The sequence below is a fragment of the Heterodontus francisci genome, chromosome 26, assembly GCF_036365525.1.
Source record: "Heterodontus francisci isolate sHetFra1 chromosome 26, sHetFra1.hap1, whole genome shotgun sequence".
NCBI classification, from domain to species: domain Eukaryota; kingdom Metazoa; phylum Chordata; class Chondrichthyes; order Heterodontiformes; family Heterodontidae; genus Heterodontus; species Heterodontus francisci.
The window spans coordinates 23,807,076-23,832,838 of NC_090396.1; the positions used below are offsets into that span (position 1 = coordinate 23,807,076).

Consider the following 25,763-nt stretch of genomic DNA (forward strand, 5'->3'; position numbering starts at 1 on the left):
AAAATCTTGCTTTTCTTATTTCCTTTACTTTGCATTTGGATGGCAGCTATCCTGCCACTCACATCTTTTCTACTTGACTTGTCCCATTAGCACTCCCTTTGGCCTTGCACCATGAAACCTTTTATCAATTAATCTTTCCTGCCATCCACCCCATCACAGACCTTCCCTTTTGTTGTTCTTCCCACCCCAACCCTGCTCAAAACCCTTTCACATTTCTAACTTTTCCCAGTTCTGATAGGGCACAGATCTGAAATGTTAAGTGTTTCTCACTCCACAGATGCTGCCAGACCTGCCAAGTATTTTCAGCATTTTCTGTTTTTGTTTCAGTTCCTACTTTGATTAGATTGCAGAGTTAAGCAGCAGCTACTGCTGCTGCTGAAGTTCTAGACTTCTAACTAGTCTTAGAAAGCAAAGGCTTTGTAAAGCAAGATGAGCATACTTGCTGATAAGTTCCTGGTACGTGCTGCTTGCCTATCAAGGATTCAAACTTGTTTTTGTCAGTTTCTAATGACCAGCTAGTGAAAATTAGATACCTAAACCAGACAGGCCTTACAGTACTCCAGAGCGCTGCTTCCAAGTGACCATCCAGCATGACTCATTAATAGGATCAAGATGAGGAAAACCTGTCACCACTTATTGGGATCTTCCTACACTGCTCCAAATAACTCCAAGATGAATGCCATCGGCAAACAAGCCAACCAGAAAGCTCAGTGCTTTGTACAGGTTACTTGTGTGGTTTTAGTTGGTTAAGTTCCAACTGTGACCAGTGGCTCTTTCCAGCCTGCATCAGAGCTCCTTTTGCTTAGACAGTGAGGTGTGTCTTGCTCTTCCTAATAATATATTAGTGACCTTGGCGTGCAGGGCACAATTTCAAAGTTTGCGAATGATACGAAACTTGAAAGCATTGTGAACTAAGAGGTGGATAGCGTAGAACTTCACAAGGACAGACAAGGTGGTGGAATGGGCAGACAAGTACCTTCCAAGAGCGGAGCGGAGAGGAGCTCTTCCAGCGCGCCGGAGTTTTGAAAAAAAAAGGCAAACATTGACGTCAGAGGAGAGCTGCAAGGTGATTGGTTGGTGAGTAGCAGCTGTTAGAATGTCTTAAAAAAAAAAGGGGAAAGTTGTTTTTTTTGTTGGAAAAAACCTCTGGTGATAAGGTGAGTACTACTAAAGTGTTTTTTTTTTAAGGACTTTAGATTGAAGTGGGTAGAACAAGGCCCCTAGAATAATTAGTATTTTTTAAATAAGGGAGTAACTAATTAACCCAAGGGTAAGTCATGTCAGGAGAGCTCAGCCCCGTGATATGCTCCTCCTACGCTATGTGGGAAATCAGGGATACTTCCAGTGTCCCTGACGACCATGTGCGCAGGAAGTGTATCCATCTGCAGCTACAGGCTACCCGCATTACGGAGCTGGAGCTGCGGGTAGATTCACTGCGTAGCATCCGCGATGCTGAGGACGTCGTGGATAACACGTTTAGTGAGGTGGTCACACCACAGGTAATGGCTGCACAGGCAGAAAAGGGATGGGTGACCACCAGACGGAATAGTAGGCGCAGGCAGGAGTCTTCTGTGGCCAACCCCCTCTTAAACAGATATACCGCTTTGGATACTGTTGGGGAGGGGGGGCGGGGGGGGGGAAAAGTGACCTCCCAGGGGAAAGCAGCAACAGCCAAGTTCATGGCACCACGGAGGGCTCTGCTGCAAAGCAGGGAAGGAAAAGGGTTGGATGAGCTATAGTGATAAGGGATTCTATCGTAAGGGGTGCAGATAGGCATTTCTGTGGCCACAGACGAGACTTCAGAATGGTATGTTGCCTCCCTGGTGCTAGGGTCAAGGATGTCTCAGAGCGGCTGCAGGACATTCTGCAAGGGGAGGGTGAGCAGCCAGAGGTCGTGGTCCATATTGGTACTAACGATATAGGCAGGAAGAGAGGAGGTCCTGCAAAGTGAATATAGGGAGTTAAGCAGAAGGTTAAAAAGCAGGACCTCTAGGGTTGTAATCTCAGCATTACTCCCTGTGCCACGTGCTAGTGAGGGTAGGAAGAGGAGGATAAGGCAAATGAATGCGTGGTTGAAAAGCTGGTGTAGGCGGGAGGGTTTCAGCTAATTGGATCATTGGGATCTCTTCTGGTGCAGAGGTGACCTGGACAAGAGGGACGGGTTGCATCTAAACTGGAAGGGGGACCAATATCCTTGCGGGGAGGTTTGCTAGTACAACTCGGGAGGGTTTAAACTAGTCTTGCAGGGGGGTGGAACCCAAAGTATAGTCTCTCCGATGAGATAGTTGAGGCAAATGTTGAGGTTAAAGCAAGCAAGTCCAGTAGGCAGGCCAGGCAGGGGCAGGACAGGGAGCGTGGAAGGTCTGGTAGGCTAAACTGCATTTACTTTAATACAAGAAACCTTACAGGTAAGGCAGATGAACTCAGAGCATGGATCGGTACATGGGATTGTGATATTATAGCTATTATGGAAACGTGGTTGAGGGATGGGCAGGTCTGGCAGCTCAATGTTCCGGGGTACCGATCCTTCCGGTGTGACAGAGGTGGAGGTAAGAGGAGGGGGAGTTCCACTATTGATTAGGGAGGAGATCACGGCAGTACTTAGAGAGGATATCCCGGGGGGAATGTCCAGCGAGGCCATATGGGTAGAACTTAGAAATATGAGCTTCAAGATAGTTATGGAAAAGGATAGGACTGGTCCTCAGGTTGAAGTCCTAAATTGGGGGAAGGCTAATTTCGATGGCATCAGACAGGACCTCTCAAAAGTTGAATGGGAGAGGCTGTTTACAGGTAAAGGGACGTCTGGCAAGTGGGAGGCTTTTAAAAGTGAGATAAGAAGAGTTCAGGGCCGGCATGTTCCTGTTAGATGGAAGGGCAAGGCTGGCAAGTTTAGGGAACCTTGGTTGACGAGGGATATTGAGGATCCGGTCAGGACAATGAAGGAGGCATGTGTCAGGTATAGGCAGCTGAGATCAAGCGAGTCCCTCGAGGAGTATAGGGGATGTAGAACTACACTTAAGAAGGAAATTAGGAGGGCGAAAAGGGGCCATGAGATTTCCCTGGCAGATAAGATAAAAGGAGAATCCTAAAAGATTCTATAAGTATATTAAGAGTAAAAGGGTAGCTAGGGAGCGAGTAGGTCCCTTTAAGGATCAGTGTGGTAATCTATGTAGGGAGTTACGGGAAACGGGTGAGGTCTTAAATGAATACTTCCAGGACCTGACCAGGTGTATCCTAGGATGCTATGGGAAGCAAGGGGAGGAGATTGCTGGGGCCCTGGCAAAGATTTCTGTATAATTGTTAGCCACAGGTGAGGTACCAGAAGACTGGAGGATAGCTAATGTTGTCCCTTTATTTAAGAAGGGCAGCAGGGATAAGCCAGGGAACTGCAGGCTGGTGAGCCTTACATCAGTGGTGGGAAAGTTATTGGAAGGGATTCTGAGAGACAGGATTTATATGCATCTGGAAAGGCATGGTCTGATTAGGGACAGTCAGCATGGCTTTTGTGCATGGGAAATCATGTCTCACAAATTTGATTGAGTTTTTTTGAGGAGGTGACCAAGAGGATTGACGAGGGCAGGGCGATGGGCGTTGTCTACATGGACTTTAGCAAGGCCTTTGACAAGGTCCCGCATGGTAGGCTGGTCCAGAAGGTTCGAACACATGGGATCCAGGGTGAGCTAGCAAATTGGATACAAAATTGGCTTGGTGATAGGAGGCAGAGGGTGGTAACAGAGGGTTGTTTTTCAGATTGGAGGCCGGTGACCAGTGGTGTGCCACAGGGATCGGTGCTGGGCCGGTATAGTGGACAGTGAAGAAGGTTGTCTAAGGTTACAACAGGATATAGATCAACTGGGAAAGTGGGCAAGGGAGTGGCAAATGCAATTTAATGCAGACACGTGTGAAGTGATGTATTTTGGGAAGTTAAACCAGGGCAGGACATATACAGTGAATGGCAAGGCCCTGGGGAGTGTTGTTGAGCAGAGAGACCTTGGTGTGCAAGTACATAGTTCCCTGAAAGTGGCAACACGGGTAGACAGGGTGGTGAAGAAGGCGCATGGCATGCTTGCCTCCATCGGCCGAGGCATTGAGTACAAGAGTTGGGACGTCATGTTACAGTTGTACATAACGTTGGTTAGGCTTCATTTGGAGTACTGTGTGCAGTTCTGATCGCCGCACTACAGGAAAGATGTGATTAAGCTAGAGAGGGTGCAGAAAAGATTCACAACGATGTTGCCTGGTTTGGAGGGCTTGAGTTATAAAGAGAGATTGGATAGGCTGGGTCTATTTTCCCTGGAGCAAAGGAGGCTGAGAGGGGACGTGATAGAGGTATATAAAATTATGACAGGCATAGATGGGGTAGATAGCCAGAGGCTGTTGACCTGGGTGTACACGTGCATAAGTCATCGAAGGCAGCAGGACAGGTTGAGCATGCGGTTAATAAAGCACACAGTATCCTAGGCTTCATTAATTGGGAAATAGAGTACAACAGCAAAGAGGTTATGTTGAACTTGTATAAGACGACAATCGTTCGGCCTCGGCTGGAGTACTGCGTCCAGTTCTGGGTGCCACACTTTAGGAAAGATGTGAAATCATTGGAAACAGTGCAGAAAAGATTCACAAGAATGGTTCCAGCGATGAGGAACTTCAGTTATGAAGATAGACTGGAGCAGTTAGACTGGAGAAGTTGGGACGGGATCTGATAGAAGTATTCAAAATCATGAGGGGTTTGGACAAAGTAGATAGGGAGAAACTGTTCCCACTCATGAAAGGATAGAGAACGAGAAGGCATATTTAAAGTAATTGGCAAAAGCTACAAAAAAAAAGTGATGCAAGGAAAAACGTCAGTGATTGGGGCGGCACAGTGGTTAGCACCGCAGCCTCACAGCTCCAGCGACCCGGGTTCAATTCTGGGTACTGCCTGTGTGGAGTTTGCAAGTTCTCCGTGTCTGCGTGGGTTTCCTCCGGGTGCTCCGGTTTCCTCCCACAAGCCAAAGACTTTCTGGTTGATAGGTTAATTGGCCATTATAAATTGCCCCTAGTATAGGTAGGTGGTAGGGAAATATAGGGACAGGTGGGGATGTGGTAGGATATGGAATTAGTATAGGATTATCAATGGTTGGTTGATGGTCGGCACAGACTCGGTGGGCCGAAGGGCCTGTTTCAGTGCTGTATCTCTGTAACTGTAACTGATTATGGTCTGGAATGCATTGCCCGAGTATGGAGGATGCAGGTTCAATCACGGAATTCAAAAGGGAATTGTGCAAGGCTACGGGGAGAAGGTGAGGAAATGGCCTGGAGTGAATTGCTCATTTGGACAGCTGGTGCAGACACCTCGGGCTGAATGCCGCCTTCTGTGCCGTAACAATTCTGTGATTCTGATTCTGTGTCTCTGTAGTCATAGTCGTCAAGCTATAGTGCATCAGGAACAACCTGGAAATAGATATCTTCCTGGGATCCTTCCATCTTAGCTTCTAAAAGATACAGTTACTTGAAGGGAAAAAAACTGCCACCACTGAATAAAACAAAAACTAGCAAGATAACAAATATAGCAAAAATAAAAGCAAAATACTGCAGATGCTGGAAATCTGAAATAAAAACAAGAAATGCTGGAACCACTCAGCAGGTCTGGCAGCATCTGTGGAAAGAGAAGCAGAGTTAACGTTTCGGGTCAGTGACCCTTCATTGGAACAAATATAGCAATCTGATATAAAAACAAAAATTGCTGTTGCCCAGTCCCGTAGTTGAGCCTCCTGCTGCTCATTGGTGCTTTGCTCCATATGACATAAGTTTTGAGGCTATCAGCAGCCTGCAGCTCTAGTCTGGCTCTATTTGTGGGAAGTAAAGAGGATAGACAGAACCAGAAAGAAAGAAAAAGAAAAAGACCAAATGGGAACAAGAGAGCAATTCAATAAAAGCAAAATACTGCAGATGCTGGAAATCTGAAATAAAAACAAGAAATGCTGGAAATACTCAGCAGGTCTGGCAGCATCTGTGGAGAGAGAAGCAGAGTTAACGTTTCAGGTCAGTGACCCTTCTTCAGAACTAGCAAATATTAGAAATGTAAAAGGTTATAAGCAAGTAAAGTGGGGGTGGGGCAAGAGATAACAAAGGAGAAGGTAGAAATAGGACAAGGTCACAGAATAGCTGACCAGAAGGTTGTGGAGCAAAGGCAAACAATATGTTAATGGTGTGTTGAAAGACAAAGCATTAGTAAAGATAGGGTGTTAACGGACTGAAGAATTGAACAGCCGCAAGTACAAACATGAAAAAAAACAGTGGGTAAGCAAACTGAACAAACTAAGATGAAATAAAATAAAACAAACAAAAAAAGTATTTTAAAAAAATAAAAAAAATAACTGAAAATAAAAGTAAAATAGAGCCGGTCATGCTCTGAAATTATTGAACTCAATGTTCAGTCCGGCAGGCTGTAGTGTGCCTAAATTGGTAAATGAAATGCTGTTCCTCGAGCTTGCCTTGATGTTCACTAGAACACTGCAGCAATCCCAGGACAGAGATGTGAGCATCAGAGCAGGGAGGTATGTTGAAATGGCAAGCAAACGGAAGCTCGGGGTCCTGCTTGCGGACTGAGCGGAGGTGTTCCGCAAAGCAGTCATCCAGTCTGCGTTTGGTCTCCCCAATGTAGAGGAGACCACATTGTGAGCAGCGAATACAGTATACTACATTGAAAGAAGTACAAGTAAATCGCTGCTTCACCTGAAAGGAGTGTTTGGGGCCAGGGATAGTGAGGATAGGAGGTAAATGGGCAGGTATTACACCTCCTGCGATTGCAGGGGAAGGTGCCATGGGATGGGAACGAGGTGGTGGGGGTAATGGAGGAGTGGACCAGGGTGTCACAGAGGGAATGATCCCTTCAGAATGCTGACAGGGGAAGGGAGGGGAAGATGCGTTTGGTAGTGGCATCACGCTGGAGGTGATGGAAATGGCGGAGGATGATCCTTTGGATATGGAGGCTGATGGGGTGCAAAGTGAACCCTGTCGCGGTTCTGGGAGGGAGGGGAAGGGGCGAGGTGCAGGAAATGGGCCGGACAGTTGAGGGCCCTGTCAACCACAGTGGTGGGGAATCCTCGGTTGAAGAAAAAGGAAGACATATCAGAAGCGCTGTTGTGGAAGGTAGCATCATCAGAGCAGATGCGTCGGAGACGGAGAAACTGGGAGAATGGAATGGAGTCCTTTCAGGAGGCAGGGTGTGAAGAAGTGTAGTCGAGGTAGCTGTGGGAGTCAGTGGGCTTATAATGGATATTAGTAGACAGCCTATCACCAGAGATGGAGATAGAGAAGTCGAGGAAGGGAAGGGAAGTGTCTGAGATGGACCATGTAAAGGTGAGAGAAGGGTGGAAATTAGAAGCAAAGTTGATCAAGTTTTCCAGTTAGGGGCGGGAGCAGGAAACAGCACCAATACAGTCATCAATGTACCGGAAAAAGAGAGTTAGGGGAGGGGGCCTGAGTAGGATTGCAACAAGGAATGTTCGGCATATCCCACAAAAAAACAGGCATTACTAGAACCAATGCAGGTACCCATTGAAACACCTTTTTACTTGAAGGAAGTGAGTGGAGTTGAAGGTGAAGTTGTTCAATGTGAGAACAAGTTCAGCCAGGCGCAGGAGGGTGGTGGTGGATGGGGACTGGTTGGGCCTCTGTTCAAGGAAGAAGCGGAGAGCCCTCAAACTGTCCTGGTGGGGGATGGAGGTGTAGAGAGATTGGACGTTCATAGTGAAGAGGAAGCGGTTTTGGGCCAGCAATCTGATCACCTTTGGAGTCTCTTGCAATCTTGGTGCCTTGTACTGCAGTTTGAAAACACACATTTTACGGTGAAAAAGCATATGCTTCATAGCAAACAAACTAGAAGTGATTTCAGATTCTCTTGTCCTGATCATCTTTCATCATGAATACGTGGTCCTTTTATACTCCTCAGGACAGTCTCAATCCTTTTGTTCTTTTGACAGCTGACCCATCAGTCCCAATCCCATCACTATTCTCTTTCTGGCTGAATTTACTTTCACCGGAAGCAAGATGTTCACTTATTTCACTTGCTATGGAAACCAGTATGTGTCCCAACTATCCTCATCTTTTTATAGTTATGAGGATTACAACTGTACTAACCCTACTCAGGGCCCCCTCCCCGACCTCGTCCTATTTCGTAGTGACAACTGCTGCAGTTTCTTGTGCTCACTTTGATCTGGAAAATGTATTCACCAATTATACCCATCCCTTGCCTTTGTGTGCTCCATCTATTTTTTTTTTAAACCTGGCTTTCTCACACAATGAGCTTTCAATAGACAATTACATGTCCATCAACTCAACTACCTGAATTATGTTGCTTTCCATGCAACTTACATGAAGACTTAATCTGTCCCAACTTGTTGATCGTGGTTGCATTTGATCCAATTATTCCACTTTCCACATCAGAACTTCGGTTTTTGCACACCCCTCCCCACCAAGCAAGATCTACCCTCTGTAGTGATCAAGTGAAGTGTTAACTATGTCCATCCCATTTCCAGCCTTCTGTTCTTACCCTCTCCTCCAGAACAATAAAATCAGATGCAAACAGAACATACATGTTCTGCAAAGTGATTAGTTAGTCTGTGTTTGGTCTCTCCCATGTAGAAAATGCTACCCTTGTCCTCACTTTTCATTCCACCAGATTTACCAGATCATTGTCCACAATTTCTGTCACCTACTATATGATCACACCCCCTTCTCTGCTTTCTGGAGGGCCTAGTTCATTCATGAAACTCTAGTATACCACTCCAGGACCCCTACTTATAGATGTGCTTCCCCAGCATCTTCCTATGCAATCCAAAAGGAGATGCATTATCTACCTATTTACCTCTGCCTATTCTCAGGGTGCCCAAACACTCCTCACATTTGAGATAGCAATTCATGTGTATTTCCTCTCATCTAGTATATTGTATTCACTGTTGACTGAAGTGATATCCTTTACATTTGGAATACAGACTGCAGATTAAGTCACCTCTTTCTTGAACAGTCTGTTCATCCTCATATGTGACGCTGACCTTTCTGTCTCATACTGTTCCAACGAAACTTCAAAAAAGTTTCAGCAACTGTAGCTCATCTTTTTGCTGGGAAAGTTGCAGCCCTCACTAACTTTACGCCTTAAGCTATATCCTCCATTTTCTTTGTTTTCAGTTATGATGAAGGACACTATAGGCAAAGTGTCACACTGATGGACCAGCTATTTACAGCATTTCTTGTTTTTATTTTAAAATCTCTATACAAGTAGATTTTTCAGTAGTTAGATTTAGAGACACTTCAGCATGATGATTGGTTTGTTTAGCCCAATGTCTGACATGCACAGGAACCTAATCAGTAGGATACTGGGCTTTTCAGAAAGCCATGGGCTACAATAATGACAACATATAAAGTTATTAGCACTTTATGTATCCTCTGCATAAATAGATACACCACAGGATCCTTATTCTTATTCCATTTCTCTTTTCCAGCTTTTAATTTCTTGTTTCCGCACCACCACCCCCCCCACCCCCATTATTCATGACTGAGATTCTCATTTACATTCCTCTTTTCAATTTCTCTGAAACAATTCCAACAATTTCTCCAATTTACTGTCTTCTCCATTTTTGTTTCATCTCCACTGGTCTGATTTCTGACCTTTGAAATTGAAACCCTGCCACAATTCAGGCCCTCAACCCTCTTTACTCATACTCACACAGCAAGAAGCAGCAATTGCCTGAAAGGAAACTTAATCTTCTGTACAAAAAAAATGGGACATTGTTGCACTTGACAACCAATCCACTCTTTCACAGCTGCATTATGCCAGAAAAAGTAGAGTACCCACTATGTACAGATGACCATTCAGATAGGCAGAAAAACAGCGGTGACAAACTGTATGGCCCTCAAAAATGAACAATGGTCACTAAACCAGATAATTTAACAATGTATTGGTGTCTATGGAAAAGTGAAAGGGCATCTGACTAATTCAGTTGCAAAATCAGCTCAATATACACACATAAAGGCAGTAAGTCTACTTTTAGTTTTAATACCATTAGTTCATCACACAGATGAGACACAGTAGGAAGGTGTTACTAGCAAAAGTTCCAGAAACCAATATGGCATTTTTATTACACCATCCAACGTCATTGGAAAGGTAAAAAAATATATAGCTGTTTAAAAGAGTAGAACATGGGACTGGTTAAAAAGTTGAATAAAAACAGGATAGATAAGCTGCTTTCATTGTTGACTGGCACGGCTAGCTTCTGAACACTAAAAGAACCTGCATTTATACAATGCTTTTCTTAACTTCAGGATATCCCAAAGTGTTTTGCCACCAGCAAAGCATAGTTACAGTTGTAAACACGACAACCAATTTGCACACAGCAAGGTCCCACAAGTAGTAATATGATAATGACCACAGAATCTTAGTGATGTTGGTTGTAGGATAAATATTGGCCAGAACATTGGGGAGAACTTCCCCACTCTTCAAATAGTGTCAATATGCACCCGAGAGGACAGACAGGTGTCAGTTTAATGTCGCATCCGAAAGACTGTACCTCCGATAGTGCAGCACTCCCTCAGTACTGGAGTGTCAGCCTAGATGAGCCACATGCAGCTGGATGCAACCTCAAAGCAAGCTTGTCAGGATTCACCAAGGGTGACATGACTTTTTTTAAAACCAAAGTTGAGCATCAGCCATGGTTCAGTTGGTAGCACTCAAACCCACAACCTCTGACTCGCATGAGAGTCCCCTTCTTGGACGATCACAAAAATCAAGGCTGACACTCCAGTGCAGCACTCTCGCAGTGTTGCACTGATCAGAGGTGCTGCCTTTCAGATGAAAAATTAAACAGAGGCCCCCCTTTTTCCCTCTCAGGTGAGCTAAAACAATAGCAAGGCACTATTTCAAACAAGAGCAGGATTGTTATTCACAATGCCCTGGCCAATATGTATCCCTCAACCAACACCACAAAAATCAGATCATCTGGTCATTCTCGCATTGCAATTAGTGGGAACTTGCTGTTACCCAATTGGCTGCTGCGATTCAGACATCAAATCAGTGACTCTTCAAAAAGTACTTCACTGGCTTTGAGACAGCCTGTGGTCATGAAAGATGCTATGTAAATACAAGTCTCTCTGGCCTATACGAATCCTAGGTAGTTTATAAACTGCTTGGGATATGAACGCTAAATTAGGGACGGGCAGCAAATGCTGGCTTTGCCAGCAATGCTCACGTCCCAAGAACGAATAAAAAAAAACTCTGTGGCCCCACCAACCACCACCGCCCCCCCAGTTCCATCATTGGTCCAAAATCCAAGCAGATTTTGCAAAAGTAACAGCAAATTGCCATTTGACAGGTTTATTAACTCCTGAAGCATCAGCGAAATGCAAGCCTACTCCAATGACTGATGCTTAGCGGTAGCTTCAGTTTAAAAAAAAGTTTATACATTAGGAAATTCCAGTCAACAGATTGATTTTTTTTTAAATAAAAAAAGGTCAATAAGCCACAAAGTCAGATTGGTTACTGCTTCTGTAGTGTCTGTATAAAATCACAACTGCCAACACTTTCAGAAAGAAAACAAAGATGGCTGAATGCAGTCTTAATTACTCTCAGTAAAATTTTGAATAAAATTAAATATTTATCATCTCCTAAAGATAGATACTGCATAGCATTATTCGGGCCAGAGTGGTCTCCTGCACAAGTTCCAATTGCCTACGGGGTGTCAGAGAGGAATTTTCCAGACAACATTTTTCCCCCCCAAATTGGCCTGGGTTTTTAAAATCTGATTTCTTACCTCTCCCACAAGATTACACGATTTTGGGAGAGATACGGAATCTATATATGGTGATGCACAAGGCACTGCAATTGTGAGGGAGGGTCAGTCGGTTGGTCTGTCATTGAGTAAAGACGAACATAGGAACAATTACACAAGACCAATCTATCCCTGGTTCCCATTTTGGCTCTGCTGCCATAGCAGAAGCCAGAATGCAAGAAAACAATAAAGCAAAACCCAGATCATGGGCACCTAACTACTCTAAAACTATTGAGAAAGGAAACATTTAAATTTGTTAGTGAGTTAGCTATATGTGAGTCAGAGCAAAATTTGAATTTGAAGTAGTAAATTTTTGAACTCAAAGGCCTTCCCTCAGAAAACAAGCGATACATTTTAAAATACTTCAAATGTCCTAATAATTTTAGTCAGCATGGAATGCTCTTTTGGTTACTGGTTGCGCCCGGCATCACAACAGAATATGGCAAAAGGGCAAGCATGCAAGGGCGAGGGCAGTCTACCAGCTAGAACAAGGGCAGCAGATACCATCCTGACTTGCAGCTATAAAATCGCTGCTCCTTCACTGTCACTGCTGTTACGACGAAGGCGGGACGAGTGCACTGTTTATTCTAGTCCCACTTCACCACAGGTCACAACTTTGATTTTAAATTTTCCCATTTATCGCTACAGTCAATCATACACTCTACTTTTACCCAGTTTAGAACACACTAGCCAGATTTCTTTAATGAACAAAATTATCAGTTTATGATAGAACAAGTCTTTATTTTTTTTTATTCATTCATGGGATGTGGGCGTCGCTGGCTAGGCCAGCATTTATTGCCCATCCCTAATTGCCCTCGAGAAGGTGGTGGTGAGGTGCCTTCTAGAACCACTGCAGTCCATGTGAGGTAGGTACACCCACAGTGCTGTTAGGAAGGGAGTTCCTTCACTGTCACTGGGTCAAAATCCTGGAACGGCAATATAGTTCCAAGTCAGGATGGCGTGCGACTCGGAGAGGAACTTGCAGGTGGTGGTATTCCCATGCATTTGCTGCCCTTGTCCTTCCAGTTGGTAGAGGTCGCGGGTTTGGAAGGTGCTGTCTAAAGGAGCTTTGCTGCAGTGCATCTTGTAGATGGTACACACTGCTACCACTGTGAGTCAGTGGTAGAGGGAGCGAATGTTTGTAGATGGGGTGCCAATCAAGTGGGCTGCTTTGTCCTGGATGGTGTTGAGCTTCTTGAGTGTTGTTGGAGCTACACCCATCCAGGCAAGTGCAGAGTATTCCATCACACTCCTGACTTGTGCCTTGTAGATGGTGGACAGGCTTTGGCGAGTCAGGAGGAGAGTTACTTGCCACAGGACTTCTAGCCTCTGACCTGCTCTTGTAGCCACGGTATTTATATGGCTACTCCAGTTCAGTTTCTGGTCAATTGTAGCCCCTAGGATGTTGATAGTGGGGGATTCAGCGATGGTAATGCCATTGAATGTCAAGGGGAGATGGTTAGATTCTCTCTTGTTGGAGATGGTCGTTGCCTGGCACTTGTGTGGTGCGAATGTTCCTTGCCACTTATCAGCCCAAGCCTGGATATTGTCCAAGTCTTGTTGCATTTCTACACAGATTGCTTCAGTATCTGAGGAGTCACGAATGGTGCTGAACATTGCACAATCAGCGAACATCCCCACTTCTGACCTGATGCTTGAAGGAAGGTCATTGATGAAGCAGCTGAAGATGGTTGGGCCTAGGGCACTACCCTGAGGAACTCCTGCAGTGATGTCCTGGAGCTCAGATGATTGACCTCCAACAACCACAACCACCTTCCTTTGCGCTCGGTATGTCTCCAGCCAGCGAAGGGTTTTCCCCCTGATTCCCACTGACCTCAGTTTTGCTAGGGCTCCTTGATGCCATACTCAGTCAAATGCTGCCTTGATGTCAAGGGCAGTCACTCTCACCTTGAACCAAGGCTGTAATCAGGTCAGGAGCTGAGTGGCCCTGGCAGAACCCAAAGTGAGCGTCACTGAGGTTATTGCTAAGCAAGTGCCGCTTGATGGCACTGTTGATGACACCTTCCATCACTTTATTGATGATGGAGAGTAGGCTGATGGTGCGGTAATTGGCCGGGTTGGACTTGTCCTGCTTTTTGTGTACAGGACATACCTGGGCAATTTTCCACATTGCCGGGTAGATGCCAGTGTTGTAGCTGTACTGGAACAGCTTGGCTAGGGGCGCGGCAGTTCTGGAGCACAGGTCTTCATTGCTATTGCTGGAATATCGTCAGGGCCCATTGCCTTTGCAGTATCCAGTGCCTTCAGTTGTTTCTGGATATCACACGGAGTAAATCGAATTGGCTGAAGACTGGCATCTGTGATGCTGGGGATTTCAGGAGGGGGCTGAGATGCATCAACTCAGCACTTCTGCTGAAGATGGTCACAAATGCGTGTACTTACACCAGATGGACTGCAGCGATTCAAGAGGCCAGCTCACCACCACCTTCAAGGGCAACCAGAGATGGGCAACAAATGCTGGCTTTTTCAGCGACACTCATCACGAGAGAATTTTTTAAAACCTGACATTTTCCGACCCGCCCCCTTACCTTCACCACCTCAATTCTCCTACTTCTCAGTGTTCACCACTTATTTAGCATATTAGTACCAATACAAGAGTGTTTAAGAAGAAAAACCACAAGGTGATATGTTTCAATGTTGCTTAATAGACTTACATAACTGACCACCTCAAACTACCAGCAGCAGTAGACTAGTAATACTTTTTTTTTAATTCACTCGGGTGTCGCTGTCAGGGCCAGCATTTCATGTCCATCCCAAGTAAAACTGAGTGGCTTACTGTTTTGGCCTGGGACTGGAGTCACGCAGGGCAGACCGGGAAGCTCAATAGGTTTCCTTCCCTAAATTAATGAACCAGTTGAGTTTTTAATGAAAAGCCAACGCCTTTAGGGTCGCTTTTACTAAAGTAAACCTGGAACTTGACCACGTCTTCAAATGTTATTGCCAAAGGACAGCATGTAGATGAGGAAAATGAGGTATCAAGGAAGTAGTAAGAGTGTAAGCAAGAAGAAAAGCCATTGCTGGAGATGCTATGGCTAAAATTGGCTGGGCAAGAGTGGAACCAAGCAAGGATAATTCCACTGAGGATGGCGTGGTAAAGCCTGGTCAAAGGCTGCAGACAGATTGAGAAGGACGAAGAATATAAAAATAGCGCACCAGTTACAGGACGTAATCTGACTAATTAGGACCGTTTCAGTGCTATGGTAGAAACCGGATGAGAGAGATTCAAACAGAAGTTGCAGGAAAGATGGGCATGGATTCAGGAGACAAATGATACATGATAAACTTGAAAGCAAAAGGTGGAGGGTGGTGAGTGTGGGGGTCGGACATCAGGCAGTAGTTTGTGACAACAGCGGTCAAGAGTGTTTTATTTAATAAAAAAAGGGCAGAGCGATGATAGGAACTATTAAAAAGGAAAGGGCAAGTACCCGAGGAAAAGAAACCATTTCCAATGTCAGCAAGCAAGGGGCCCAGGAAGGGAAATTAATGCTCTGCAGTTTAATGGGAATGGATTTAAGAGAGCCAGAGGAATGTCTCATGAACAGGAGTTCGGCGGGAGTAGAGAAAAGTTGGAGTGATACCTTGGGGCAGGTCTGGCTTTGTGGGCAAAGGAAACAGGGGATGCAGTGGAGACAGTTGCAATGGATGGTCTCAAACATTAGTGACAAATAATTCCTTGGAAATGGCAGAGGCTTTGAACAAGTATTTTGTATCTGTTCAGTGGAAAACACAAAAAGCATACCAAGAATAGCAGAAAATTAAGAAGCAAAAGGGAAGGCAGAACTTAAAACAATCACAATCACTAGAGAAAAACTAATGAGACTAAAGGCTGACAGGTTCCCTTGACCTGATGGCCTGCATCGGTTGTAATCTTCCATAATTCTGGAAAGGTCCCAGCAGATTGGAAAGCTGCAAATGTAACACCCCTATTCAAGAAAGGGGGGGGGGGGGGGTAGGGGATGAGGGCACAACAGACAGCAGGAAACTATAGGCCACTTAGCCTAACATTTGTCATTGGGAAAATGCTATTATTAAGGAAATAGTAGCAGAACATTTAGAAAATCATAATGCAATCAGGCTGAGTCAATATGGTTTTATTAAAGGGAAATCATGTTGAATAAATTTGTCAGAGTTCTTTGAGGATGTAACAAGCAGGGTGGATAAAGGGGAACCAGTATTTGGATTTCTGAAAGGCATTCGATAAAGGTGCCACATAAAAGCTTACTACACAAGATAAGAGGTCATAGTGTTGGGGTAATATATTAGCATGGATCGAGGATTGGCTAACTAGCAGGAAGCAGAGAGTCAGGATAAATAGGGCATTTTCAGGTTGGCAAACTGGAACTAGGAGAGTGCCAGAGGGATCAGTGCTGGGGCCTCAAATATTTACAATATATAAAAATGAGTTGGATGAAGGGAGTGGGAAAAAATTTGGCAGATGGCATATCATGTTGCAAAATGTGCAGTTGTCCACTTTGGCAGGAAGAATAGAAAAGCAGAATATTGCTTACCTGAAGAGAAACTGCAGAATCTTGTCGTACAGAAGGGATCTGGGTGTCTTTGTACATGAATCACAAAACGTTAGCATGCAGGTGCAGCAAGTAATTAGGAAAGCCAATGGAATGTTGGCATTTATTGCAAGGGAGATTGAATATAAAAGTCGGGAAGTCTTGATACAACTATATCGGGCATTGGTGAGACCACACAGAGAGCAGTGTATACAGTTTTGGTTTCCTTTCTTGAGGGATGCACTTGCACTGGAAGCAGTTCACAAAAGGTTCATTAGGCTGATTCCCAGGATGAAGGGGTTGTCTTATAAGGAAGGTTAAGCAGGTTGGGCTTATACTGACTGCAGTTTAGAAGAATGAGAGGTGATCTTATTGAAATATATCAGAGTCTGAGGGACTTGACAGAGTAGACGCTGAGAGGATGTTTCCCCTCACGGGGAATCTAGAACTAAGGGACACAGTTTCAAAATAAAGGGGTCTCCCATTTAAGACAGATATGGGGAGAAATTTCTTCTCTCAGAGGGTCGTTAATATTTAGAATTCCCTTCCCCAGAGAGCAGTGGAAGCTGGGATCATTGAATATATTCAAGGCTGAATTAGACAGATTTTTGATCAAGAAAGGAGTCAAGGGTTATGGAGGCAGGCAGGAAAGTGGAGTTAAGGCACAAACTGATCTTACTGAATGGCAGAGCAGGCTCGGGAGCCAAATGGCCTTCTCCTGCTCCTATTTCTTATGTTCTTAGCCAGAGATAGCTTTATCTGTGACCAAGACGATGGGAGTGGAGTGGGCATGTGAGATGGCATGGTTGAGCAGATGCCTGCAAATGTGGGTAGAAGGGGTTGTCTGGAGGGAGCAATGACTAGGCCCCAAGTTCTGGGGCTCCTTCCTTAAACCTGTCAACTTCTCTACCACCCTCTCCTTCATTAAGATGCTCCTTAAAACCTGTCTCTTTGACCACGTCCCCTTTCAGTATTCCAAAGGGATCATTCCCTCTGCAACACCCTGATACACTCTTCCTTTACCCCCAATGATCACTCCCCTTACCCTGGCACATTCTCATGCAAGTGCAGGAAATGCAACACCTGCCCTTCTACCTCCTCCCTTCCTACCATCCAGGGTAGGAAACACTCCTTCCAGGTGAAACATCAATTTACTCGTACTTGAATGGGGAATAAGTTACAGGGCTGTTGAGAAAGAGCTGGGGAGTGGGAGTAATTTGATAGCTCTACCACGACAGGCCAAATAGCCTCCTTCTGTGCTGCATCATTCTACAATTCTTCCAAATTAGTAGAGTGCAAGCACTGCTCACAATACACAATCTTCTACATTGGGGAAGATCAAACAGAGATTGGGTGATTGCTTTGCTGAACATCTCAGTTCAGGCAACAAGCAAGACCGTGAGCTTCCAGTTCCTTGCCATTTTAATTCTCCATCCCACTGACCTCTCAGGCTCCTACACTGCTTCATTGAAGCTCAACATAAGCAACAGCATCTCATCTCCTAGCCTCACCACGAGTTTAACAAATTGAGATAATAACCACTGCTCCTATTTTCTTGGTCAGCTGGTGCTATTGTATTGGTTCTACTGAAAGCATTTAAACCCCATGGACTGAGTTTCACCAGCCCCTTGACGCCACAATGCAGGAACCGGTAAAATTCTGCAGGGAAAGGCCCACCTCGACCGGTGACGTCAAGAAGGGCCTGCTGCATATTATTGGGGGCAGGGGGACCTCGGTGCAACCCCCCCGCCACTGGGCCCTTCATCTCCATAGGCAGATTGCCAATACGCGTATGCAAAATAACTTACCTGCCGTCCCATGCCAATATCACGGCCTCCGCGTGCCTTCAGAGCTCCACATGGAGTTCCGAGGACAGAACCTGGTGGGAGGAATAAAATTTTCAGGGTGAGGGGTGGAGGAACGGGGAAATCAATTTTATTGGATGTGGGAATTATTTATACTTAAATCAAAATTATATTTTCCCTTCAAAATTATTTGAATAAATGGCACCGGACGCCCTTGCGGGAACACGGCGGCCACCCCCACATCATCGCAGGTGGGCTCTCAGCCCCCACTATATAAATGAGCCCCCGCACAAAATATCACGGGGGTTCCTTGGTGGCTGCTGAAGGCGGGCACCCCACTGAGTTTAAAGGGGGCACCACTGCGCGTGGCGCCCAAATAAAATTCAGCTCCATCTTTTGCTTCTTTACTTATTCAATTACCACCCCCCACTTTTCCCCTAACAGTCTTTCTTTTGTCACTTAAATTGCTCCTGCCCGCCCGCCACCCTGTCGTTTTGTTCTTTCCGCCTCCCCTTATCCTCCACCTCTATCCTGGCTTATAAACTGTTAATTCTCGAGCATCTTCCACTTCTGCTGAAAGGTCATCCACCTGAAACTTAGCTATTTCTCTCTCCACAGATGCTGCCTGACTTGGGTGTTTTCAGCCTTTCCTATTTTAATATCAGATTTACTGTATCTAAAGTACTTCATTTTTGTTACTTTTACCTAGAACAGTTACAGTCTCCACAATATTTGAGCAATACACAGAAGACAAAGACTAAAGGCAATCAGAAGTAATAAATCTTCTGGAGATTTAGCAATACTGTGAAACACTTATGTCAGGTACTATTTTCAGTCCCAAGGTTTCTGACTTAAAGTGGACATTGCAGCACTTCTGGAGACATGCCTCCCTGTGAGCGTATCTCTAAGAGCGCAAGACTACACCTTCTTCTGGCAGGGTAGGGATCCTGACGAACCAAGACAGCATGGAGTGGGCTTCGCCATCAGAAACTCTTTGCTCAGCATGATAGAGCCACCTTCAAATGGCTCGGAACGCATGCTGTCAGACTGCTCACCGCCTCTGGTCCAGTACACCTACTCAGCATCTATGCTCCAAAATGCTGCTCCCCACCTGAAGTTAAAGACCAGTTCTACGAGGAACTCCACAATATCATTAGTAGCATTCCCAATACCGAACATTTGTTCCTGCTGGGGGACTTTAATGCCAGGGTTGGGGCCCACCATAACTCATGGCCCTCCTGCCTTGGGCACATGAATGAGAATGGACAGAGACTGCTGGAGTTGTGTACCTATCACAACCTCTGCATCACCAACTCGTTCTTTCATACTAAACCCTGTCACCAGGTTTCATGGAGGCACCCAAGATCACGTCGTTGGCACCAGCTGGACCTCATCACCACAAGGCAAGCCTCTTTATAAACAGCGTTCAAATCACACACAGCTTCCACAGTGCGGACTGCGACACCGACCACTCCCTGGTGTGCAGCAAGGTTAGACTCAAACCAAAGAAGCTGCATCACTCCAAGCAGAAGGGCCATCCGCGCATCAAAACTAACAGAATTTCTTATCCACAGTTGTTAATACAAGTTTCTAAATTCACTTGAAAAAGCCCTTCAAAACATTCCTACAGGGGAGGCAGAGACCAAGTGGGCCCACATCAGAGATGCCATCTGTAACTCAATGACCACCTATGGCAAATGTGAGAAGCAGAAAGCAGACTGGCTTCAATCTCACTTTGAAGAGCTGGAACCGGTCATAGCCGCATTGCACTGTTGAACTAAAAGAAAGCCCCCAGCGAGTTAACATCCGTAGCACTTAAAGCAGCCAGAAGCGCTGCACAAATGACTACTGGCAACACCTATGTAGTCGTATTCAGCTGGCCTCCGACATCGCAAACATCAGAGGAATGTATGATAGCATTAAGAGAGCTTTTGGGCCAACCATCAAGAAGATCGCACCCCCCCCCCCCCACCCCCAACTCAAATCTAAATCAGGGGACACGATCACTGACCAACACAAGCAAATGGACCGCTGGGTGGAGCACTACCTAGAACTGTACTCCAGAGAAAATGTCACTGAGACCGCCCTCAATGCAGCCCCAGTCTCTGCCAGTCATGGACGAGCTGGGTGAACAGCCAACAAAATCGGAACTCAGTGATGCCACTGATTCTCCAGCCAGTGGAAAAGCCCCTGGGAAGGATTGCATTACCCCTGAAATAATCAAGAGTACCAAGCTTGCTATACTCTCAGCACTCCATGAACTGCTTTGCCTGTGCTGGGATGAGGAAGCAATACCACAGGACATGCACGATGCCAATATCATCACCCTCTATAAGAACAAGGGTAACCGTGGTGACTGCAACAACTACCGTGGAATCTCCCTGCTCAGCATAGTGGGGAAAGTCTTCGCTCGAGTAGCTTTAAACAGGCTCCAGAAGCTGGCTGAGCGTATCTACCCGGAGGCACAATGTGGCTTTCAAGCAGAGATCCACCACTGACATGCTGTTCTCCCTTCGCAAGCTACAGGAGAAATGCAGCGAACAGATGCCCCTCTACCTTGCTTTCATTGATCTCACCAAAGCCTTTGACCTTGTCAGCAGCCGTGGTCTCTTCAAACTACTAACAAAGATCAGATGTCTAAGCACAGTGGCGCAGTGGTTAGCACTGCAGCCTCACAGCTCCAGCGACCCGGGTTCAATTCTGGGTACTGCCTGTGTGGAGTTTGCAAGTTCTCCCTGTGGCTGCGTGGGTTTCTTCTGGGTGCTCCGGTTTCCTCCCACATGCCAAGACTTGCAGGTTGATAGGTAAATTGGCCATTATAAATTGCCCCTAGTATAGGTAGGGAAATATAGGGACAGGTGGGGATGTGATAGGAATATGGGATTAGTGTAGGATTAGTATAAATGGGTGGTTGATGGTCGGCACAGACTCGGTGGGCCGAAGGGCCTGTTTCAGTGCTGTATCTCTAAACTAAACTAAAACTATCACCTCATTCCATGACAACATGAAAGGCACAATTCAGCATAGCGGCACCTCATCAGACCCCTTTCCTATCCCAAAGTGGAGTGAAACAGGGTTGTGTTCTCGCACCTACTGTTTGGGATCTTCTCCCTGCTGCTCTCACATGCGTGCAAGTCTTCAGAAGAAGGAATTTTCCTCCACACAAGATCAGATGGCAGGTTGTTCAACCTTGCACGTCTAAGAGTGAAGAGCAAAGTATGGAAGGTCCTCATTGGGGAACTGCTCTTTGCTGACAATGCTGCAGTAACATCCCACACAGAAGAGTGTCTGCAGAGACTCATCGACAGGATTGCGGCTGCCTGCAACGAATTTGGCCTAACCATCGGCCTCAACAAAACAAACATCATGGGACAGAACGCCAGAAATGCTCCATCGGCGACCACACTCTGGAAGTGGTTCAAGAGTTCACCTACCTAGGCTCAACTATCACCAGTAACCTGTCTCTCGATGCAAAAAAATCAACAAGCGCATGGGAAAGGCGTCCACTATGTCCAGACTGGCCAAGAGAGTGTGGGAAAATGGCGCACTGACACGGAACACAAAAGTCCAAGTGTATCAAGCTTGTGTCCTCAGTACCTTGCTCTACGGCAGCGAGGCCTAGACAACGTAGGTCAGCCAAGAGCGAAGTCTCAATTCATTCCATCTTCGCTGCCTCCGGAGAATCCTTGGCATCAGATGGCAGGACCGTATCTCCAACGCAAAGGTCCTTGAGGCAGCCAACATCCCCAGCATATACACTCTACTGAGACAGGAGCGCTCGAGATGGCTTGGCCATGTGAGCCGCACGGAAGATGGCAGGATCCTCAAGGACACATTGTACAGCGAGCTCGTCACTGGTATCAGACCCACCGGCCGTCCATGTCTCCGCTTTAAAAAGACGTCTGCAAACGCGACATGAAGTCCTGTGACATTGATCCACAACTTGTGGGAGTCAATTGCCAGTGATCGCCAAAACTGGTAGACAGCCATAAAGGCAGTGCTAAAGAGTGGCAAGTCGAAGAGACTTAGCTGTTGGTAGGAAAAAAGACAGAAGCGCAAGGAGAGAGCCAACTGTGTAACAGCCCCAACAACCAATTTTATCTGCAGCACCTGTGGAAGAGTCTGTCACTCTAGAATTGGCCTTTATAGCTATGTGCTGCTTCACAAACCACTGACCACCTCCAGACGCTTACGTATTGTCTCTTGAGACAAGGAGGCCAAAGAAGGAGGTTTCTGAAAGAGGTTCTACCTTACTGTCCCAGAAGTATTTGAAATAAAGCTCCGATGTTAACCTGACTTGGATTTTTTTTTAAAGTTTAATGATGGAGGAGTTTATAATGGGTCTGGTGCCACAAATATGCATCTTAATACATTTTTACATTGCCTGCCAACCAAACATCCACTACCTATTAAAGAGAGGAGCTAATTAACTATGAATTTCTAAAATATTATGAACATTCCTTCACTCGTATTTCATATTCAATTTTACTGTTTTTCCATGTTTCACCCTTTACCAAAACAAGTTATGTAAATGCAGTATGCTAGAAGCTGACAGCATTATAAAAGATATAGTTTTATGCTTTAAAATGAAAATTCATTGAAAAGTTACGTTATATTTGGCTCTTCTCTAAATAGAAGTTAATATTAACAGTTCTAGAAATTGGGAGGAGCTAAAGGAACTGTGTTCAGTTCAGGGCAAATTCAGCTTACTCAAATACTATTTTGATATAGAACCCTTATATCTCTCACGGAAAAGTCTTGGAGTCCAGCTTAACTTCCCAAACAAGATATTAAAGCATTTGCCAAGTATTATGGCACAAAATTTTGAATGCCAGAAAGGATGTCAAAATGACTCAATCAGGGGAACAGAAAACAAATTCGCATCTTTCCTGTTCTCATGACCTCCCAAAAGTGCTTCATTGCCAATAATTAATTTTCCAGTATCGTAACAGTCTTATAGGTAAACCCAACTTGCAACGAATGAACAAATTCATACACAGCAAAGTTCTATTACCAACCAGTTAACCAGTCTTTGAAAGAGTTGGTTGAGAAATAATTGTTGGCCAGGACAAGAGGAGAATTTCCCTGCTCTTCTTCAAAGCCAATGGTTTAACTTCAACTGAAAGGGAGCACTGCACAGAGTACCAGCTTAGATTGTGAGATCATGTCCTGGAAGAAGGCTTGAATCCATGCCCTTCTGACTCTGAGGCAAGACTGAACCAAGCTTCCGATTAAAGAAAAGGAAAATTGCCGTTGCAAAGACTGTCAACACTAATTCACCAATCTAGGATGCCAAGTATATTTTCAACTTCAGACCTAACCAGGTTGTATCATGTTAGAAAGTGCTCTTATAGTTAAAAGTTGCAAATAAGGGATCTTGCCATTGGTAGCCATTTCAAAATCAGTTAAAATTCTCTTGCTTTTCTTCATCATGCATATCTAACTTCATTTAAAAGAACAAATGAACTTGCATTTATATCATACTTTTCACAACTTCAGGATGTCCCAAAGCACTCTACAGCCAACAAACATTCGAAGTGTAGTCACTGTTGTAAAGTAGGAAATGCAGCAGCCAATTTGTGCTCAGCAAGATCCCACAAAACAGCAATGTGATAATCAGACCATCTGCTTTAAGTGATGTTGGTGGATAGATTAATATTGGCCAGAACACCGGCGAGAACTCCCGTGCTCTTCTTCAAAATTGTATCATTGGATCTTTAACATGTACTGGAGGGGGCAGACAAGGCCTCAGTTTAATATCTCATCCAAAAGAGGGCATCTTCAACAGTGCAGTACTCCCTCAGTACTGCACTAGTGTCAACCTGGATTATTCGCTTAAGTCTCTGGAATGAGATTTGAACTTACAACCTACTAATTCAGGATAGAGTGCTAAAACTTCACCAGAATTATACAATTGCCAAAATATCACTATTTAGGAGCTTGCAGTGAATTATCAAAGAGTATGGCAGAACTGAATTAGCACACAGTTGACTTTACAAACATTACTGCAGCACTGAATCAATGAGGTCATGGTCAGTTTAAAACAAAAATATTCAATCAACTCAAAAAAAATGTAAAAGCATCATCATGTGATTAAGTACAAAGAAACTGTAGAATACAGAACCAGCTTAGCAAGCTCATAGTTGAAATGACCATAAATCACATAAGTATGACAGCACATTGATAACAGTGATGCTGCTCAATTTAATTTTGCCATTACTTTACTGGTTTGTGTGAAAAACTTTTGTAATAAATAGCTGCCTTATCAGGAAGAAAAAGATTAATTTTTATCAAGTGAGAAGGAAAGCAGGAAGAGCAGTAGTCATGTGGAATGCCAGCCATTTTTCTTCCTTCCTCAAAATAATTTAGAAAAATTACTAACCGAAATATATGCACTTGAATTATGTTTCAATACATTGTATAAGCACAAATGCAAAGTTTGAAGAATCTAAAAGTAAAAAAAAAAGTCTTGCACAAAAAGTAAATTGCAGTGCTATAAAGATGTTAATTTTCCACTTAATACTTTGAGATCCACAGATTTCTTTTGTCAAAGCAACAAACAGGTTTCACTTAGGTTTATAAGTGGGCATCAGGAGCTCATCTGGTCTCTGCAAGAGGTGAAACTGGGTTAAAGTTTCTGACAATAAATATCTCAACTTCCAAGGTGACACCTGGTAATGATTTGCAGGAAAGTCAACTTAAAATGTTAGTGTAGGTGAACGAACATAAAATGAACAGTATCTGGAAAAGCCCAATGTTTGTTGTAGGTACTGTAACAGTGCCGAGTCTCTCCTACATCTCATTTTCCTACCATCTAAGAATTAGTGCTTCATCCTAGATGAAGCTGTTATCAGGATCAGCTTGGACCCTAATCCACTATATTGTAAGATAGTCACTATTTGATATCCCAATGGGGTTGTACAGGAGCTACTTTGCTGACTTTCGCCTGTTTGAAGTTCGGTACTGTATCCTAGACTCTAGTCCCAGATTATTCCCTCAGCACATCAACTGCATCAGATGACACTGGAAGACAACCCGGGCAAGAAAATCCACATAGTTTCAGGTGCTTCTGCAACTAAAATTTTTGAAAGGTTTTTTTTGACATCACTGCTCCAAAAGGTATACCCCGAACATCCCTGCAGCTTGTGGGCCAGACATGGCACTCCAAAACTCAACTCAGTGACATTGGAGCTTAGAGAATTCTGATTTGAACCTTTGTGGGCATCTCTCTTTGACCCAGCGATTGGTGTTTCCTGCTTCCTTGTTTCACTCTTACTTCCCCCTCTTATTTTTATCTTTTCCTTCCCCACGCCCACAAACAATAGTCCATCATCTTAGAATCATAATAGTACAGCACAGGAGGCCATTGAGATAGAGTCTGTTCAAAGAGCATTCCAGATAGTCCCACACCCCACTCTTTCCCCATATCGCTGCAATGTTTTCTCCTTCAAATACTGATCCAATTCCCTTCTGAAGGCTACTATTGAATCTACATCCAACATCCTCTCAAGCAGTGTAGTCCAAATCCTAACCACTCGTTGCATTAAAAAAAGTTTGTCCTCATGTAACTTCTGGTTCAGTTTTCCTTTATTTACTCTATTTAAACTTTTCATGATCTTAAACAT

At 44.6% G+C, this 25,763-nt stretch overlaps 1 protein-coding gene across 5 annotated transcripts in view; it reads right to left on the bottom strand.

Annotated features, from left to right (window-relative positions):
* Positions 1 to 25,763, bottom strand: part of mprip (myosin phosphatase Rho interacting protein) — a 533,204-nt gene that overhangs the window by 502,860 nt on the left and 4,581 nt on the right. For 3 of the 5 annotated variants that reach the window (XM_068057933.1, XM_068057929.1, XM_068057931.1), the window contains exon 2: positions 18,142 to 18,212. The exons of the other annotated variants lie outside the window; for them this stretch is intronic. In XM_068057933.1, coding sequence (XP_067914034.1) covers positions 18,142 to 18,212 — 71 coding nt within the window. The remainder of the gene's footprint in view (positions 1 to 18,141; positions 18,213 to 25,763) is intronic. 5 annotated transcript variants of the gene reach the window in all.